This window comes from Pavona decussata, unplaced genomic scaffold (genome assembly GCF_977016875.1).
Source record: "Pavona decussata unplaced genomic scaffold, jaPavDecu1.1 SCAFFOLD_274, whole genome shotgun sequence".
Taxonomy (NCBI): domain Eukaryota; kingdom Metazoa; phylum Cnidaria; class Anthozoa; order Scleractinia; family Agariciidae; genus Pavona; species Pavona decussata.
This window is the reverse complement of record NW_028145676.1, coordinates 456,508-477,293: the sequence shown is the minus strand read 5'-3', so window position 1 is coordinate 477,293 and position 20,786 is coordinate 456,508. Positions and strand designations below refer to the sequence as shown.

Below are 20,786 nucleotides of genomic sequence, written 5' to 3'. Positions count from 1 at the left end.
TTGAGTCATTCCGCGAGTATCGTATTTCGCATAATTATGCCATGCCGCAGGTCATGCCACATGTCATTCCGCAAACTCATGCCGCCTTTTACCCTCACCGCGCAGTTTAGTTGATTCGCTACATTTTACAGTCAATTCACGTCACGCGTGACCAGTATTTCCGAGAATTAAATAAACATTCGAATTTCTCTTTGTAATGTCCGACGTGTGAATGGAATGTTGAACATTTCTCTGGAAATCTTTCCGAAAAAGATGCATTAACTGAAAAAAAAAAAAGATTAAAAATACTTGGGAAAAAAATTGTTATTCTTGAAATACTTAATGCTGTAATGTAAAGAAAAATTCATACCTTTATACTGTCAATAAACTAGGGAAATTTCTGAAAACTCTGGGAACTCTGAAATCTTGCTGGCAATGTCCAAAACTGACATGTAAATTTCAAAACTCCGTTCAAATTTCAAAATTACCAGTCACGTGTGACGTGGATTGACTGTAAACCTGACTTATTCTCTAATATTTGAACTCGATTAAATCCTTGCACAAACACTATGAAACGCAGTCTGAAACAGCTAAGACAATTCCACCGGAACTCACTAAAAGAACGAGAAATAATCACATTTTCATACTTAACGCTGTAGCGAAACAACCGTATAACGAAACGAGTTTGTAGCAAAACAACTGGACTCCCCTTCCCTTGCAATAACCTACTATATTATATCATAGAAAGTCGAGGAAGAGGTTGGTGTTGTTCATCATGGTACATGTAGATACAATAATAATAACCAGTCAACCACATCGCCTGATGAAGACTAGCAGTAAGCAGTCAAAACATCGTGATTTATAACTCAAAGTAACTACAAAGAGTTGTAAATCGCAGCTTTAGGTTTATTGACGGTTTATAGAAATAATCTGAAGATAACAACTGGTGGCCTAACTGATGTCATAAGCTGGCTTCATGCTAATTTTTTAATACTTAATCTTGAGAAAACGAAGATTATGCTTGTTGGTACCCATCAGAGGACGGCAGAGGCTGACGATCTAGTTATAGAAATTAGTAACACGCGCACCTTTACCATGGCTATAACACCAGAAGCCGTGATTTGTTGCGCCCTCCCTTCGCAAAAACTGCTAAGTATCAGGAGAGCTTCAGAATAAACGGCGCTCGAACTTACAACACCATCCCGAGAACCATTAGACAAGTCGAGGAGTTCAGTGAATTTAAAACCAAACTTAAGTGCCATCTTAAGCAGTAACGCCTGCGGTACATGCTGCATTTATAACTTAATTATTAGTTTGGTTTTTTTTGTTTCAATGTTTTGTCTTGTGCCGTGTCAGGGCTCCATTTAAACTAGCTCTGCTAAATTGGATGCCCTTGGAAAAATATTGAATTAAATAAAATAAAATAAAATAAAAAAATAACAACTTATCCTAAGAATACAAACGAGGCTGCATTTCTCAAAGGTTGAAATACGGACTCTAATCCCCTGAGATTCCTACCTTCCTTTTGCTTAAAATGCGAGAAGCTTTTGTCACATTTCATGTACATCGTTAAGTGATAAAATACCCGCAAATTACATGTGATGGACAAAGCGATTTCTATCTGGTCAAATTACATACAGACTGCGTGTAATTCAGGGTGCGTGTAATAGTTAGTGTAAAAATTTATGCGCGCGTAAATCTGCCATATTGCACGCATTTGGTACTCCACTATATAAGCCTTATAGGTAAGTACGGCGCCAAAGGGTGGGCTGAAATATGATTTAGACTTAAACCATCATTTTAGTATATGCTGAAAGTCTGAAAACCGGGGTGTGGATTCTAGAAGCCAGGTCTAAAAATGGGTATGAATTTCAGAAGATACAAATGAGTTGGTTTCTAACCGAACTTTGCGTCGGCGGGGAGTATAAACGAACGTTTGGTTTATCAACAAAGTTGTAAAGGTAAATTCGAATCCCTTTACGGTGGCCAATTTACGTTGCCGTCCTCGCCAGTTGAGCTCCCAAACTTAACTGTGGTTAGAGTGTGCATATTCGCTTGTACAAGAGGAAATACTGAAATCTTTGCACAGATTGAAACTGACGGATAGTGACTTATCCAATGGACAAAGCTATCCGGCCTTTGAACAACTGGACCCAGGTCTAAAAATGGGTATGAATTTCAGAGGATAACTAAGTTAGTTTCTAACCAAACTTTGCGTCGGCGGGGAGTATAAAAGAACGTTTGGTTTATCGACAAAGTTGTAAAAGTAAATTCCAATCTCTTTACAGTGGCCAATTTACGTCGTCCTCCTCGCTGCTTAAGCTTCCTAGGGACCTTACGAATGCAACACGGCGACGCCAACGGAAACTTCATTTGAAAATATAACTTTATTTCATTTCTGCTACTTCGCGATTATTTCAACTCGTTCAATTTCTATACAAACAACAAACTACCCAGGAACCAAATTGGTAGGGAGTGGCGTTCAAGTTAAAAAAGAGAATGAAAAATTCGCCGTCTTGTCCTCACGTTCTCCACAAAACCTTGAATTTGGTCATTTCACGTTGTTGTTTTGCAGAGGACGGCAGAGAAATGTACCAAAATTTAAAACGCACGTGTAGAGCGATTGTTTTTGCTTATAAGGCTTTTTGTTTTGTGTCCGGTTGCCGTCGCCGTCGCCGCCGTCTTTTCATAAGGTCTCTATTATACAACATTGCGCTGCACAGCAACAGAAATTAGGTCTCTCTAATTAACGTGTTTAACAAGTTTATTTCAGCCAAACTTAAATATTAACTAAGCAGCATTTTATCAAGTCAAACTACAGATGATATATGGAATGACCGCTCTCAAAAAGCTTATTCATACAACTTATCAAAGGCTGCAACAAATGTGTTCTTCTCAAACGTTCACGGCTATAGCTACTGAAAAACGTTTGGACCCGTGGTATGTGATTATACATATAGTTCCGTAGCATTGAATGCATGTATAACTGTAATTTAACCTTACAAGTACATTTTTGAAACAGCGTTTGAGGACACCTTAAAGTATAAAAAGAAGTATACGTTACTTTGGTCTGCTAGTCTATCGTTAACTCTAGCCAAGTATGTACAGAAAAAGCTATGAAGAGAAATTGTGATGTGTTGAAATTTTAACGAGTGAAATTCTTGATTAAAGAGTGCGTAAATACGAATACTGTGAAAAGAACTCTTCATTGCCTACTCTATATTTGATTATTTGTATTATGTACAAGAAAGCTAATCAGTAAAACCAAAATACAGTCCCGGCAAAAGTTGGAAGCGATTCTCGTCTACAAGCAGATTACTGCGACAATTACCCTGGGAAAAGAAAAAAAAGAAGAGAAAACCTACTTGAAAATTAACGAGTCGCTTTCGAAATTTTCTCCAGGCATCGAGCTGGCAAAGACAAGGAATTTGTCGCCGTTGATGTCAAAAGACTGCACATCAGCTGCTCCCGGGCCATTTGTCGGAAGCTCCTGTACTTTGAAAAAGCTGTTTCCTGACTACTTGTATACAAGTGGGTTTCCACTGATACAAATGGTAAACACGCCCAGTCTCACCCCTCTGATCCTTAATCTGAGAAAAGCTGTTACGGCCCTGATTTAAAGCTAAAAAGTTGTATAACTTGTTACGAGATTAAGGAGTTCCTAAATGGCCACGAAAAAAGTGTAACGTGGCAATCAACTAACGCCAGCGGGAAAAGAAACAAAAACTAATCAATTAATTTTTCTTTAGATCTTTGCCACTCTCTGCATCATCCCTTCAATTACCTCTAGGGCTCAGTAAAATCATCGTGAAATAAAAAAAGTATTGTCAAGATGTTCTCAGGCCTCCTTATTAACCTTTCAGTCCTTTTCTGTAATCTGATTTCCTCGCTATTAAAAAAGTCTAGTGGTAAGCTTCCCTTACATGGTAAGCAACCATTGTGTTAACGAAAATTACAATATGTTTACTAATAATATAAATAAGCTACATGTAAACTTAGCTTTATAATGTTAATACTATCCTTGCAAAGTTGTACTTGTTTCTCACAACTATATATCCTATCGTGCTTTATGTTTGATACATATTTTTGATTAAAGTAAATCTTTTTCGAGTTTTTGGCGTGTTTGTAATTGTTGGCTTAACGTAGTTCCTTTCCCTCCAAACCTCAGAAACAATTATTTGTAGATCCATTTATACAGTTCACTGTTGGTGTTGAATCCCCCATGTTTTCGGTACTTTGCAATTGCCAGGTAAATGTGACCTTTGTACTCAAATGAAGTCATATCAGTCGCTCCGTAAGTTAACTTTTCTTGGTATTTCACGAACTGTGATACATTGAACTGATACACATCTGCAAAACCATTCCCGTTGGCCACACCAAGGTACGTTTCGTGGCAGATCTCAAATGGATGCATGGCTGTGGCTCCATGAGTTAGAATGGACTGAAAATGAACGAACCTGCTGCCATTCCACTTGTAAATGAACGAATCGATGTTAGAACTTCCCCCATTATATATGTTGGCAAAGGCGAGGAATGTCTCATCGTTGTGGGTAAAGGACTTCACATCGTGGGCGCCATGTGTCTGGAGAGTCTGCACTTTAACAAAACTGTTGTTGTTGACTGACCACTTGTATACAGGAGATTGGACAGAATACCGCTCTTCGGATTTGTAAAAGTTTGCAAAAGCTATAAAAGTTTCATTGTGTATCACAAATGCCGTGCTCCCTATCGCTCTCTCGGTTTCTATCTCCTGAAACTTTTTAAACTGGTTGCCTTCCCATTTGTAGATGGTCGAGTTTGAGGGTTTTAACCAGCTATCACTCGTAACGGTGAGAAACTTTTCCGGCAACATTTGAAAGAAGTGAAAGTTGGTTGCTCCATTTGTTGGAAGGTTTTGGAAAACAACAAACTCTTGTCCATCCCACTGGTAAATGACCGAGTTCAGGTGGAATATAACGCCATTCCTGTGGTTGGCAACAGCAAGATAATGTTTGTCGGCGATCGTAAAATATTCGATATGATCTCCTCCTGTGGTGTTTATGGATTGGTAATGAGAGAAGTTTCCAGTTGAATCGTTCAGTTTGTAGATGAAGGAGCTCGTCTTATATTTGTTTTTATCACCTCTATAGTTGGCGAAGGCGAGGAAAAGACTCCCATCAATTCTGAACTGTTCAACAGCTTTTGCTCCTCTGGTCGGAAGATCTTGATATTTTTCGAAGAGAGACAAACTACTGGAACAATCTGAGGTGAAAAGAAAAACAAAAGTGCCTTCAATCATTTAAAAGTCAATAGGACATGGAAATAATCAACGCAAAATGATCAGTCAAGGATGAAATGAAGAGAACGGGAAGAATGACCTAAACACAAACGTACATCTTGGAAAACAAGACAATGAATTATACCTTTTATAATTAAAACATAAGTGACTATTCCCACTATGTATAAGCAAGCTAACCAGTAAAACCAAAATACAGTCCCAGCAAAAACTGGAAACGATTCTCGTCTACAAGCAGATTATTGAGGTAATCCTGGGTTAACGTGAAGTTTGATTCGAGTTTAATTACTAAAGAAAAAGCATTTTTCCAAAACACATTTGCCCGTCAGCTTTATATTAGACTTTTCTTTACCTTTAGCTAAAAGTCAGCTTTTAAAAACATTTTTTACAGCAGCGATTATATTGGCGTGAACACCAGTAAAATATGTCTGGAAAGTTTATTGTGTTGTAACCAATCACAGGCGAGATCTTCACACCACAGAAACCACAGGCAACAAACGGTTTCTCATCGGTCACGGAACAAATTATTTTCGTTTTGTTCGAGATACAAGCTGTCTTATTAGGAATTTAAAACACCGCTGTTCCCCAAGATCAGTGCTGAGGGCCGCATCCAGTACATCGTTTCGATTTTAGAAAGAAAAATTTTTAAAGCCAACGCGATGTTCAATTCATATCTGAAAATTTATCATTCTAAGAAGAATTCGACAAGAACAACTCTCGAATTTCTACTTTATTATAACCTTCATTATAACCTTGCTAAGTTACACGTATGAGACGAGGAAACATGTACTTTGTAGGGTGACAGAAAAAAAAAGTAACTGCAACACTTTCGCCTGTGCTAGTGTAAAAAAAAAAACGTTTCTGCCCTTTGCCGATGTATCTCTTCTCCGAGTGAAAGTTAAAACTACATAATGATATACAAAATATTTCAACATATAGCTGTTATACCCGGGTGTTATAAGCCCAAGAATTACAATCGATATGAGTGGAATCTTACTGAACTATTTACTAACACACTTGAATTTGCCCCGTTGTTTACACTGAAACCATTATAAAATGAATTTTCAGGAGGATTAGCAGGCGAAGAAATGGGAATTAACGCAGCACTTTCCTTGAAAGAACTTATTTGTCCTTTACAGGTATCAATTAGGTAAGGCAAGCGCCAATCCTCTAATTCCGGTGGTACTTTATTTTCAAGCGCTTTATTAAGGTAAAGCAGATCTTTATCAAGCTCTTGACGATTCAGAAGTTTCACGCGTGGACTCAGTACGGCAAAAAAATTTCCGCGCAGGGCCGTACATAGCGCGGGGGCAGAGGGAGCAGCTGCCCTCGCCAGGAAAACTCAATTTGTTTCTAACATCACACTGATCACAAAAAAATCGACTAATTGACTGAAAAAAATATTCCTTCAATGTGAATTCCAAATAATTTTTTTGGAAAATCTTTTGAGGCAAAAGCCAGTACCGGTTTTCCTATGAAAATAATGATTTTGTCAGTTTGGGCTGCCTATGGTTTAGAATTTGGTGTGTAAATAAAGACTGACAAGCCGACGCAACTTTCTGGCGCGTGTTTTAGCCTTTTTAAATCTAGCTTATACAAGTATGTTTTTTTTTTCAGAGATAAATTGGTTTTAAAAGCCTGCGCTGCTTGCAAGTATTTGTAGCGGGTTTGGATTTTAACCCGCATATGATGGTTAAAACCATCATATGTTCATCATCCGACAGGTCATTTGCGCCTAATGATTTTTGAGTTTCCTCTTTTGAATTCTCTCCATTTTCAATATAACCTCTTATTCCGTGTGTTCAACGACGGTGTTTTTATGCCACAAGGGCATTTCAGCTGGGTTTGGCTTGGCTCTTTTAAGTGCTTGATAGTTTTAACTGCATTTCTTGTTGAGATTTGTGTAATGTTAGGACAGAAATTAATCATTGCTTGTATCATGTAATGAGCTTCATTCTGTAATTGTTGCAATGCCGGGCCCGGCTGTTAGTGTTTGTCACAAGGAGTTGTGTTTCTTGGCACGGCTATTTGGTTTTTTGGTTCTCTAGTAATCGTTGTAGCGTGTTATAGAGCTATGCAACGTGTCACAGTAATATAAACTAAATTCGATTTTGAGACGGCAATACGACTTTGTATTGACGGCTAGTTGCGAGAAAATATATTCCGTATTGGGCGGAGTCGCGAAGCGACGGAGCCTAATACGGAATATATTTTCTCCCAACGCCGTCAATATAATAGTAATAATAATCAATTTATATAGCGCTTTTTATATAACATTCAAAAGCGCTTACAATATAAAAACGAAAAATTTAGTCAAAATCAATAAAATATAAAATTTAAGAATAATCAATCAAACTAAAAGTAAGAAATAAAATAAACAAAGTAAAGACAAATATAAAGTCGTATTGCCGTCTCAAAATTGAATTTAGTTTTTTATCGCGATACTGGCATTTTGTTGGAGAGAGTAAACGGATAAAGTACAAATCGTGCGCTGATTGAAAGATAAATTCTTACTTCAGTTAAACTGTAGCCATGGTAATATCCGTGCGTGAATTTTTTTTTCTCGGTGCGGGTTATTTGAATTTTTGGCTTTAATTTTTACGTCAAAACAAAGAAAATGCAAAAATTTACAGTCCATAAAGCACCTACTATTGATGAAATAGACGAGCTAGTAGGTTTGAACATTTTATCAGCAAATATTATTGAAAATTCGTTACCGCCGAGACAAAAACAACAACATGAAAACAGTGATGAATAAACCTCACAACCCCACAACCAGAAGCAAGAATAAAAAGAGCAACCATACTAGTACCCAAAAACGAAAACAAAGCATTGTTATCCTAGATTAGATGCCGTGGAGATTTAGAAATTTGAAAGAAACCAAGCGGCGAAGAATACTGTAAAATTTACCGAGTCTGCCGTTCGGCGCTACGACAAGAAGATCAAATTGACAAACCTGAGTCATGAAAGAGAACGCAGCAGCGCTCTTGGAGCAATTTTTTCTAGAGATAAGAGACATCAGAAAAGAAACAGATCCTTTTGCTTTGCAAATGCCATAATTTATTGGAATTTAAGCTCGTTGTTATTTACCGTGGCCGCTTTCACACTCAAGAAAGTCTTTTAAGTAAATTTCTCTTCATCGAACTTATAATCACTCTTTTTCGCTTACCTTCAAGAAAAAAGTTGTATCCGCTGTACCATGGTACATGTTCACCACAAAAAATACATTATAAGTGGTCCTTGAACAGTGTCAGAAGCTTTGTAAACTCAAATGAAAAGAAATAAACAACACCATCCAACGTCGCATGTTCATTCACAGAAGTAAAATTTTGATCTGTGCGCGCCGAACCCATTTAAGTGCCGTGCTGTCATGCTTACATGACAGTTTTTGAGCCAATCAGAAACCGTCATTTTGAGACGGCAATACGACTTTTTATTATTCCACTATTATGTCATTTCACCAAATAAGGTCAAGAGAACGCGCAAAATATGAGACCGTAATACACTGTAGTGTCCCGGTTTGACCGGTTTACAACAGAGCGAATACGGACGGAAAAGGAAGAAAAAAGGAGCAACAATGGCCGGACCGCGCGTATTATATGTAAAACCATCAAATAAGATATATTATTATTCCACTATTATGTCATTTCACCAAATAAGGTCAAGAGAACGCGCAAAATATGAGACCGTAATACACTGTAGTGTCCCGGTTTGACCGGTTTACAACAGAGCGAATACGGACGGAAAAGGCAGAAAAAAGGAGCAACAATGTCCGGACTGGACGAAGAATAGTTTTTGAAACGATGCAGACTCGAAAACAAGTTTCACTTGTCATTTATCTTTTCATTTTATCTAATCAAATTAAAGACATTTAACTGGCTTTCTGTGTTGTTTACATCATTCGTACGCGCCATATACCGATGGACAGTTGATGCCGGGTGCATTTGAAAACTGTTACCAAAACAGAGAAGCCAAAATAACAAAATCTTTTTGTAGTGGAATAATAAATCTCTTATTCGATGGTTTTACATGTAATACTCGCGGACATTTTGCTCATTGCTCGTATTTTTCCTCGCCCCTTCGGGGCTCGTAAAAATACTACGCAACTCGCAAAATATCCGCGCGTATTATATGTAAAACCATCGAATAAGATATATTGACGTCTCAGCGCAATGGGAAGATCCCCCAGGATCGCGATAATACTGAAAAGGCTTGAATTGTATTTAAATAACGACTGTGTTTTTGCAAACGCTTCGCTCCACTGATATAGTGCGTTTGAATTGTGGAAGCTCAGTGATTTTCTCCCTTTGTTTACAGCAGTGCATCGACTGTGTTTTAAAATGAGAGACAATATTTGCTTCAAGCTAAACAAGACATTAACTCCATAAAAGTCATGACAATTTAAACAAAAAGCATCGGTGTGGTTTTTTTTCTCTAAACGTTGTAGAGGCAACTTTCTGTGTAGGAGTGAAAACAAAATCAATGTCCAACTAGAAACCCTGTCTGCATACGGTAGACCCTAGCCTGCGTGGCAGGCGCTGGAAAGGGGAAGGGAGAGGGGGAAATTGGGCCCTCGCGCCGCGCGTTTCTCGCGCGCCCAATTTTCCCCTCTCCCTTCCCCTTTCTAGCGCCTGCCACGCAGGCTAGGTAGACCCCTGTGAGGGGTGTGCGGAGTTTGCCCCCACAAACAAAAAATCCTAGGTACGGCCCTGCTGCGGTAAATCATTTTCGCCTTTAAGCTTTTCCAAGTGGTCTTCTGCACTTGAAATCTGTGCCTCCAAAAAACTGACATTTTCAACAAGTTCTTGGTTACGGCGGTCTAGAGGAGAATCGATCTTGCGTGTAGTAGTACTGCTTGAGTTTGATGCAGTTGCCGTCTCTCCTTCGGCTGGCCAAGTTTTGGTTCTTTACTGCTAAACTGCAATTGCTTCGGCTTAAATGTGTAGTACTGCCAGGTTCTTGTGATTTAAGCTTAAGTTGTCGCAGTTCGTGGTCCAGTGCTCGCTTCTCCGCGAGAAGCAAACGTTTTGGCGACCGGAATGTATAGTCTAGATCGCCCTTTTGAACGGATACTGTAAGGATTTGCGAGTCGAAAATGCCCGGGATTCAAATTCAACCGCCAATCTTTCTATTCCTGGTATTCCAATTGACATAAGCCTCTGTTTTACCTCTGACATTTTCGTATTCTTCAGAACTCTTCTGAACAAGAATTTAGAGCAATTCTCCCACGCACCATCAACGTACGCTGTTTTTAGATACGCGAAAAAGGCGGGAAATAAAATTAGACTTGTTGACAGCTGTAAAAGCTGTCTGGCATTTGCCTCTGATTTTGTTTGTCTAGTCGCGTGATTTTAGTTTTAGTCATTCTGAGTTTCTTGTTTAAAAATCTTCTCACGGATGCATTTGACGGTATTTCGCCCGGTAAACAGACACCATCCAACCGATAATCTCCTTTGTAGCTCGTTACTATACGAGCTTGGCTTGTATAGCTTTTCAACTTCCAGGTGAGAGCGCACATATTCGGTTAGAACCGACTCCTTACGTCCCCTTAGAGCCCTTCGCGGGGCAGAATAATTGTTTTCATTATATTCCCTTATTACTTTCGTAATAAATCCGGTACTAACTCGTGATTGAGCGCTTATTTCTCTGATTGACAAACCGTTTTTGTGAAGATCTAAAACGTTTTCCCGGATTACTTGAGGATAAGGTTTCCCAATGTCGTAGATTTGGCCATGTCGATTCTCCCTCACGTGACTCACGCGTACATTAGCTACCAAAAGAAACAAACTACCAAAAATAGTAAATCGCCCTCACCTAACAAAAAAGTGTTAACGCTTGCTGCAATAGCCGCGAAAAGATGGAAATCAGAAAACTCTTGCGGCTCACCTTGCAACATCGTAACTTGCGATCAGGCGTAACTACCGATTTCCCGATTTCGATCGTTACAAAAAGTTTGAAAATTCGCGCGCCAAACCGCCGCGTGCGTCAGCCCGGCACATTGGCTTTGTAATTTATTTCAAAATCGCTCAAACCTGTATTCTTTGCTATTATAGCACAAACTGTAAACAAATAGGAAGGAAAAGCAATTGTCTACTTGTAAAAAGACTGAATGTTAAACAAAACGAAAATAACTTGTTCCGTGACTGAAAAGAAACCGTTCGTTGCCTGTGGTTTCTGTGGTGTGAAGATCTCGCCTGTGATTGGTTACAACAGAATAAGCATTCCAGACATAGTTTAGGTGTTCACGCCAATAAAATCACCGCTGTAACGAGCTAGATACAAACCTCAATTAACGTTTTATCGGGGATTAGCGTTACTGAATCGGCTTTCAAACAACTAGGCCCTGGATTGTAACCGAAAGCTTCTCAACTAACGTATAACCCAAGCTGTTGCAAAGACCAGCCAAACATTAAGGTCATCCCAATGTTATCGTACAAAATGATATGCCAACTTTTCTAGTGCAGAGACCCAAAGTAATTTAACACTTTCGACAATGAATAAATGCAACTGGTTTAAAAATTGGAATAGCCAGTCATTTTTTTTTTCGTTGAAGGGTTACCACGAATTGCTCAACGCCAAATTTACCTTAAGACAATAACCTCGAAAAATGAATAGAACGGCAAAATGTACCTAAACATGATCGTCCATCACCAGTGAGCCCCGGATTACAGGTGCAGTTGAAAGATCCAGGGGTATTGACACAGGATGCATTCTTGCTGCAGTCGTGGATGCCTTTTGTGCATTCATTGATATCTGAAAAATGTAAAATTACAAAAATGGAGATTAAACCGCTTGGACAAGCATTAAATGTAACTGGTTTAACAACTGGAATAGCTAATTGATTTTTTCCTGAAGAGTAAGCACAAAGTGCTGATTTACTTTTTACACATTATTATTATTATTATTACAATCAACAGGGGAAATGAATAGAACGGCAAATTGTACCTAAACATAATCTTCCGTTAACAGAGAACCCTGGCTTACAGGTGCAATCACGGAACAATTAAACAAGCTAATTATAAATGGAAAGGCACATTATAGCTGAGTACATGAGCTGACCAAACTTATAGTATTTACCTTTTTCACATTTTTCTCCTGTAAATCCCAAGATCGGTTCTCACATGTTCTCAACGTGAAATTAAGCGTAACAAAATGTTACACTTCGAATACAACCTAACTTTGTTGGAACATATTTTTTTTTAGGATATCATACTTTCTTAAATTACACGATCGTTGAATTCGGCCAAAAATTGCTACATCTTGCAATCTGACCAGGGGATTAAAACATGACAAAAGACAAAGACAAGAAAGAGACTACCAAAGTGAATAAAACAACAAAGTTTTACCTGAACATGAGCGTCCGTCACCAGTGAACCCCGGCTTACAGGTGCAATTAAAGGATCCATGGGTATTCAGACAGGATGCATTTTTGCTGCAGTCGTGGATGCCTTTAGTGCATTCATCAATATCTAAAAAAATAAGAAATGACAAAAAGTGATTTAACCGTTTCGACAAAGAATAAATGAAACTGGTTTAATAATTGAAATAGCCAATCATTTTTTTGTTTCGTTGATAGGGTTTCAACAAATTGCTCAACGCCAAATTTACCTTAAAACAATAACCTCGAAAAATGAATAGAACGGCAAAATGTACCTAAACATGATCGTCCATCGCCAGTGAGCCCCGGATTACAGGTGCAATTGAAAGATCCAGGGGTATTGACACAGGATGCATTCTTGCTGCAGTCGTGGATGCCTTTTGTGCATTCATTGATATCTGAAAAATGTAAAATTACAGAATCGAGATTAAACCACCTGGACAAGGATTAAATGTAACTGGTTCAACAACTGGAATAGCTAATTGATTTTTTCCTGAAGGGTAAGCACAACGTTCTAAAATTCAAAATTACTTCAACACAATAATCTAGAAAGATGAAAAGAACGGCAAATTGTACCTGAACATAATCGTCCATCGCCAGTGAACCCCGGCTTACAGTTGCAATTGAAGGATCCAGGGGTATTGATACAGGATGCATTTTTGCTGCAGTCGTTGATGTATGTTGTGCATTCATTGATATCTGAAAAATGTAAAATTACAACAATTGAGATTAATCCGTCCGGACAAGGATTAAATGGAACCGGTTTAACAACTGGAATAGCTAATTACTTCTTACCTAAGTGATTACCACAAAGTGCTAATTTACCTTTACACAATCAACAAGGGAAATGAATAGAACGGCAAATTGTACCTAAACATAATCTTCCGTCAACAGAGAACCCTGGCTTACAGGTGCAATCACGGAACAATTAAACAAGCTAATTATAAATGGAAAGGCACATTATAGCTGATTACATGAGCTGGCCAAACTTATAGTATTTACCTTTTTCACATTTTTCTCCTGTAAATCCCAAGATCGGTTCTCACATGTTCTCAACGTAAAATTAAGCGTAACAAAATGTTACACTTCGAATACAACCTAACTTTGTTGGAACATATTTTTCTTAGGATATCATACTTTCTTAAATTACACGATCGTTGAACGCGGTCAAAAATTGCTACATCTTGCAATCTGACCAGGGGATTAAAACATGACAAAAGACAAACACAAGAACGAGACTACCAAAGTGAATAAAACAACAAAGTTTACCTGAACATGAGCGTCCGTCACCAGTGAACCCCGGCTTACAGGTGCAATTAAATGATCCATGGGTATTCAGGCAGGATGCATTTTCGCTGCAGTCGTGTATTCCTTTAGTGCATCCATCGATATCTAAAAAAATAAGAAATGACTGAAAGTGATTTAACCGTATCGACAAAGAATAAATGCAACTGGTATAATACTTGGAATAGCCAGTCATTCTTTTGTTTCGTTGAAGGGTTACAACAAATTGCTCAACGCCAAATTTACCTTAAGACAGTAACCTCGAAAAATGAATAGAACGGCAAAATGTACCTAAACATGATCGTCCATCGCCAGTGAGCCCCGGATTACAGGTGCAATTGAAAGATCCAGGGGTATTGACACAGGATGCATTCTTGCTGCAGTCGTGGATGCCTTTTGTGCATTCATTGATATCTGAAAAATGTAAAATTACAAAAATGGAGATTAAACCGCTTGGACAAGGATTGAATGTAACTGGTTTAACAACTGGAATAGCTAATTGCTTTTTTCCTTTAAAATTGTAACTAGTTTGAACCCAGGAGTCATGTCATAAGTACGTAAATTATGATCATCCGGGTGAGTGTAGTCCTGAGAAGGACTGTTTATGGTGACTTTGACTGACGTTTCGACAACCTGAGCGGAAGTCATCTTCAGAGTCAAGTGCATTTGAGTCAAGTGCACTTGACTCTGAAGATGACTTCCGCTCAGGTTGTCGAAACGTCAGTCAAAGTCACCACACACAGTCCTTCTCAGGACTACACTCACCCGGATGATCATAATTTACGTACTTATGCTCTTTTCCTGAAGGGTAAGCACAAAGTGCTGATTTACCTTTACACAATCAACAAGGGAAATGAATAGAACGGCAAGTTGTACCTAAACATAGTCTTCCGTCACCAGAGAACCCTGGCTTACAGGTGCAATTGAACAATTAAACAAGCTAATTATAAATGGAAAGGCACATTATAGCTGAGTACATGAGCTGACCAAACTTATAGTATTTACCTTTTTCTCATTTTTCTCCTGTAAATCCCAAGATCGGTTCTCACATGTTCTCAACGTGAAATTAGGCGTAACAAAATTAATGTTACACTTCGAATACAACCTAACTTTGTTGGAACATATTTTTCTTAGGATATCATACTTTCTTAAATTACACGATCGTTGAATTCGGCCAAAAATTGCTACATCTTGCAATCTGACCAGGGGATTAAAACATGACAAAGGACAAAGACAAGAAAGAGACTACCAAAGTGAATAAAACAACAAAGTTTTACCTGAACATGAGCGTCCGTCACCAGTGAATCCCGGCTTACAGGTGCAATTAAAGGATCCATGGGTATTCAGACAGGATGCATTTTCGCTGCAGTCGTGTATTCCTTTAGTGCATTCATCAATATCTAAAAAAATAAGAAATGACAAAAAGTGATTTAACCGTTTCGACAAAGAATAAATGAAACTGGTTTAATAATTGAAATAGCCAATCATTTTTTTGTTTCGTTGAAGGATTACAACAAATTGCTCAACGCCAAATTTACCTTAAGACAATAACCTCGAAAAATGAATAGAACGACAAACTGTACCTAAACATGATCGTCCATCGCCAGTGAGCCCCGGATTACAGGTGCAATTGAAAGATCCAGGGGTATTGACACAGGATGCATTCTTGCTGCAGTCGTGGATGCCTTTTGTGCATTCATTGATATCTGAAAAATGTAAAATTACAGAATCGAGATTAAACCATTTGGACAAGGATTAAATTAACTGGTTCAACAACTGGAATAGCTAATTGTTTTTTTTCCTGAAAACTAAACTTCAAAATTACTTCAACACAATAATCTAAAAAGATGAAAAGAACGGAAAATTGTACCTGAACATAATCGTCCATCGCCAGTGAACCCCGGATTACAGGTGCAATTGAAAGATCCAGCGGTATTGACACAGGATGCATTCTTGCTGCAGTCGTGGATGCCTTTTGTACATTCATTGATATCTGAAAAATGTAAAATTACAGAATCGAGATTAAACCATTTGGACAAGGATTAAATTAACTGCTTCAACAACTGGAATAGCTAATTGATTTTTTTTCATGAAAACTAAACTTCAAAATTACTTCAACACAATAATCTAAAAAGATGAAAAGAACGGCAAATTGTACCTGAACATAATCGTCCATCGCCAGTGAACCCCAAATTACAGATGCAATTGTAGGATCCAGCGGTATTGACACAGGATGCATTCTTGCTGCAGTCGTGGATGCCTTTTGTGCATTCATTGATATCTGAAAAATGTAAAATTACAAAAATCGAGATTAAACCGCTTGGACAAGGATTAAATGGAACCGGTTTAACAACTGGAATAGCTCATTGCTTTATACCTGAGGGGTTACCACAAAGTGCTGATTTACTTTTACACAATAAACAAGGGTACAAGGATACAAGGGTATAAGGGGGTGAGGGGTGTACCTAAACATAATCTTCCGTCACCAGAGAACCCTGGGTTAGAGGTGCAATTGAACAATTAAACAAGCTAATTATAAATGGAAAGGCAAATTAAAGCTGAGTACATGAGCTGACCAAACTTATAGTATTTACCTTTTTCGCAATTTTCTCCTGTAAATCCGGATGCACATACACAGAGGTACTTTTTGTCAGTGTAGCCAAACAGACATTTGCCGTTGTTGATGCAAGGTTTGAGAAGCGAGCAAAGATTCTGATGGGAAAAAGAAACACACATGTACCACACCGCTCCTATCCTCTCAAGCTAGGTCACAATATCAAATTTATTTATAAAGTGACGAACGAGATACAAAGTACCCAGCTGGTTATAATTACTTGATAAATGCTAGCCCGTGTAAAATAATGATGTTGTTAAAACCTACTATAGATATCATTGCAGGGAAAAAGTATCAATCACATGACTAACCAAGAGTGACGCCAAAACTTGCGACATGCTTCATCTGCTCGTGGCAAAGCTGAATAATTTCAATATATAATTTCGATTCAAAAAAAGGAGTACAATCTCTCTGCCATTTCTCTGCAATAGCGTTAGAATTTCCACTTATATATAGCATATCCACTTATAGATATATTTTTAGATCTACAGTTCATACCTCAGTGGCTCCATACGTCCAGCCAGGCCTTTTTATTACGTCTTCCGGATACTGGAAGTGATCCGAATTACTCAACTCACAAATCATTTTGTTGTCAATTACTGGTCCAATGTTGACTGAAACACACTCGCTCTCCATTAGGCAATGATGCTCGCATAATCGGAATCTGGATTCAATTGTAAGATTCAAAATGACGTGATCCTCCAGGTAATATCCATGATTTGGTGGCAGAAATTTGATAGTTCGACAGCTCCCTAAGACAAAAAATAAAGTTCTTAGTCATAAACATCGTTAAAAAAAATAAATAAATAAAGGATGAATAAAAAACCCTGACAAAGAGAGGAAGAAAGAAAGATCGAAGGGATTTCTAACTTATAGGCTTTGTGATTGGCCTTTCGTTATGTGGTGTGATGTTCGCGTGATTAGGGTCAGGGTCCAAACAAATGATGAGGGCATTGTTGAGGTTTTTCAGTCTTTCTCTTCGCAACGGCTCAGTTAAAAGTTGCGTAAATAACTGCGAGGGTCTTTCTTCTATGTAATCTTTCACCCGCAGTTCAGACGTATGTTTCATATGTTCATAGTCATAGTAATATCTTTTTCAACCGAAGTCGCAAGGAGAAAAGTGAACATGAGATTTAATTTACTACGGATTTTCTCAGAGTTCCTTGAATGAGAAAACTATAACAGTATTCATCGATTTCTTCACCCTCACTTCCTAACCAGCGATAAGACTTTTTCCATCCCAGGCCTTTATTTTCTAATCCTAGATCTGTTGTTTAGTCGTTTAATATTCGGCTAGAGTACGCAACATTGAAAAACTGCTGCTCTTATAAAATTGGCGCGAAAACAGGACGCGCTCTCCAGTTAATTTAGCTTAGTTATTTAAGTCATTCCACATATCTCGTATTTCGCATAATTAGAGAGTTTAAGAAACGAGGACGGCAACGGTAACGAGAACGTCATTTAAAAATATAACTTCTCGTTTTTGTAACTCTTTCGCAATCATTTAAATTTGTTTAACTTGGAAAATGCTGGCGAACTCTCCAGGAACAAAATTAGTATCAACGACGTCAAAGTAAGGAAAAATGAAGAAGATTTTGCGTCATACGCTCCCGTTCTCGAGAAAATCTAAAATTTGGTCATTTCACGTTGTTATTTTGCAGAGGACGGTAAAGAAATGTACCAAAATGCAAAACGCACGCGTAGAGCGATTGTTTTCGCTCATTAAGCCCATTGTTTTGTGGCGTTCTCGTTACCGTTGACGTCCTCGTCTCTTAAACTCCCTATTATGTCATTCCGCACGTCATGCCACATGCCGTTCCCCAAACTCATTCAGTTCGCTTTTTACCCTCATCGGTTAAAGAACCAGCAGTATGTAAGACAGAGAAAAGTCGTCATGATTTTAGATTTTATCTAAAGAAACGAGTGATATTGGGGATCGAAAGTTTAAGTGCCAGAATAAAACAAGTTAAATTAACATTAAGACTTGATCACAGACGAAATCTCGAATTTTGCACTCTGTCTAAACTAAAATTTTCGCTCAAAAATCCATTTGACTTCTTGCATGTCCAAAGAGTGATAGCTCAGCGTGATTTTTGCCAATAAATTGCATCAAAAGATAAAGAAAATAATATTTAGCTTCCATAATCAGTAACGATTCTAAGAACGTTGTATATACAGTGATAGTTTTACGGCCAAGTAAGTTAACGGAACGTTCGAGAAACGGGCGTCTGTAGGTCTAACGTCTTAGACGATGTAAACGCCTCTAACATAAAACAGCTTATGACGCCTTTTTTGTTTGGAATTAGCAATAAATTAAGACTCGTTTTCTCACCTTGCTGGGCATCAGTGCTGTATACCAGCCATGCTCCACAAAGATAACAGAGGAATAGGTAGTCAAGTACGGAGAAGTAACAACCTGCCATACTTGAATAGAAAAAAAAAATAAAATAAATGAAATGGAAATTTTTTCAAGGACCAATAAAGATATATGCTGTATTCATCATTTCAGCTATGGAAAATTCTTTGAGTTCCTACATGTACAGAAAGAATAGTCGGAGGTATCTTTTCCGTCCCCACAGAGAATTTCGTTCCAGTGAAGTTTGATTTTCACATGGAAGAGAAATGAACTAAAAATTAAGTATGCTAGCGCTTCTGCGACAAGTTGTCCGCAAAAATCTTCAACTCGAAGAACTGAAGAAGGGAAAAATGTAGTTAAATGCGACGATCTATGTCACTGGCATGGTCTATATTTTACCGTCCCCAAAGCACTAAGAGGCTAGTCTACAAACTAACGACACAAACCATCAGTGAGCCCATTATTTCGTAGCCTCAGACTAAAAACGTTATAAATTTGGTAAACCAAAATTATACTGGAAGCTTTTATAGGTTTATTTTTTAACCCGACAAGGAGCCGGCCCAATTTGCACTAAATTTTGTTAATAAACTACAAAACAAGGAACAACACACTCACCGCAGAAATAATTTTTAAACAAGGTTAATTCATACGGCCTTGAAGTAACGATCGAAAGGCAACCAACCTATAATGTTTTCCAGCTTAAAGTATTAGTTAAAGGAGGTAATATATTTTCAATACATTGCGCCGGGTTGTAGATTTTACCGTTCTAGTGTTTGCAGACTGTTTAGATCTCCCATAATTTCAGATTTCTTAAACAATGTGGCTTTGTCGGTTATACGGGTGCGTCCAAGAGTTTCATTTTGGTGGAATACGTCTAGTTCGAAAGATATCACCAGTCTCAGTCGAAATCGAAACACAAATGTACACTGGCATGGGCCAAAATTGTCGTTGACGCGTTTGACAAGCCTCTCGCCTCCACTTGGTTTTATTGAAGGACACAATGCACCATGTAATTTTCTCATAAAAGAGCAATCCTTTCATTCTTTGTGGTTGCCAAAACTTCCACAATACGGCATAAAATATTTTCATGTTGTTTCCGTTAACAAGTCTCTTATCAGTGAAAGAAACCGACGTTTCGGTGCATCTCTCGCCATTATCAAGGTTATATAGAAAGAACATAACAAGAACATCCGTTCGAAAGACATCATCCGTCTCAGTGAGAAATTTGGATTAAATTGTGAAGAAAGAAAAGCGTTATCTTTGACGAAAGGTCACTTAAAACTTTAGCAACGTTGAAAAATTTATCCCATTTGTGTTCGGAGAAAAAATACGTGGTAAAATTACCGAAAAAAGCCCGCTAGCATTTTGAAAAGCCAACAACAGCTCGTAAATTCGAGAAAAAGTATTCAGTTCCCTAAAACTTTCAGCTAAAGAAAACGAACGGACCAAGCTGCGTCAACTTGTGAAAATATCCGTTTTGGAGGTCATAAATTGATGCGAGATTTTTTAAGGTAACAACGTTTTAACTATTTTTGTTGGGTGCTCTGGGTTTTACGCTGAAAGGAGGAAATTATCTACACACAAACTTGCACTTTGTAAGCAAAAACGAGATTCGTTCTGGTCGCGCCGGGCACGTTTCTCTTCTTAAAAACCGAAATAGGTCGAAATAGAAAGACAAATGTGCACTGACTTGGCCGAAAATTGTGCTTGACGAGTTTGACAAGGCGCTCGTCTCCACTTGGTTTCATTGAAGGACACAATGCACCATGTAATTTTCTCATAAGAGAACAGTCCTTTCATTCTTAGTGGTTGCCAAAACTTCCATAATACGGCATAAAATATTTTCATTTTGTTTCCGTTTAATTAGTCTCGTATCGTTGGCCAGAAATGCAAAACAAAC

The 20,786-nt window shown here is 38.2% G+C and overlaps 1 protein-coding gene across 1 annotated transcript; it reads right to left on the bottom strand.

Annotated features, from left to right (window-relative positions):
* Positions 1 to 2,725: 2,725 nt before the first annotated feature.
* LOC146455432 (uncharacterized) lies at positions 2,726 to 19,054 on the bottom strand. The gene is made up of 9 exons (XM_085094328.1): positions 18,863 to 19,054; positions 17,029 to 17,282; positions 16,511 to 16,628; positions 15,787 to 15,909; positions 15,500 to 15,622; positions 15,194 to 15,316; positions 13,902 to 14,024; positions 12,601 to 12,723; positions 2,726 to 5,220 (listed from the first exon to the last, which is right to left on the bottom strand). Exons 1-9 carry the CDS (start codon positions 18,951 to 18,953, stop codon positions 4,154 to 4,156), a joined length of 2,145 nt encoding a protein of 714 aa, XP_084950454.1. The 5' UTR covers positions 18,954 to 19,054; the 3' UTR covers positions 2,726 to 4,153.
* Positions 19,055 to 20,786: the final 1,732 nt, after the last annotated feature.

Bases quoted from the DNA above. Each gene is read 5' to 3' on its own strand.
- LOC146455432 (XM_085094328.1), bottom strand. From the start codon at position 18,953: ATGGCAGGTTGTTACTTCTCCGTACTTGACTACCTATTCCTCTGTTAT. The intron at 17,283-18,862 runs GTGAGAAAACGA...TTTTTGTCTTAG, and splicing joins CAGCACTGATGCCCAGCAAG to GGAGCTGTCGAACTATCAAA. The intron at 15,623-15,786 runs GTACAATTTTCC...TACATTTTTCAG, and splicing joins CGATGGACGATTATGTTCAG to ATATCAATGAATGCACAAAA.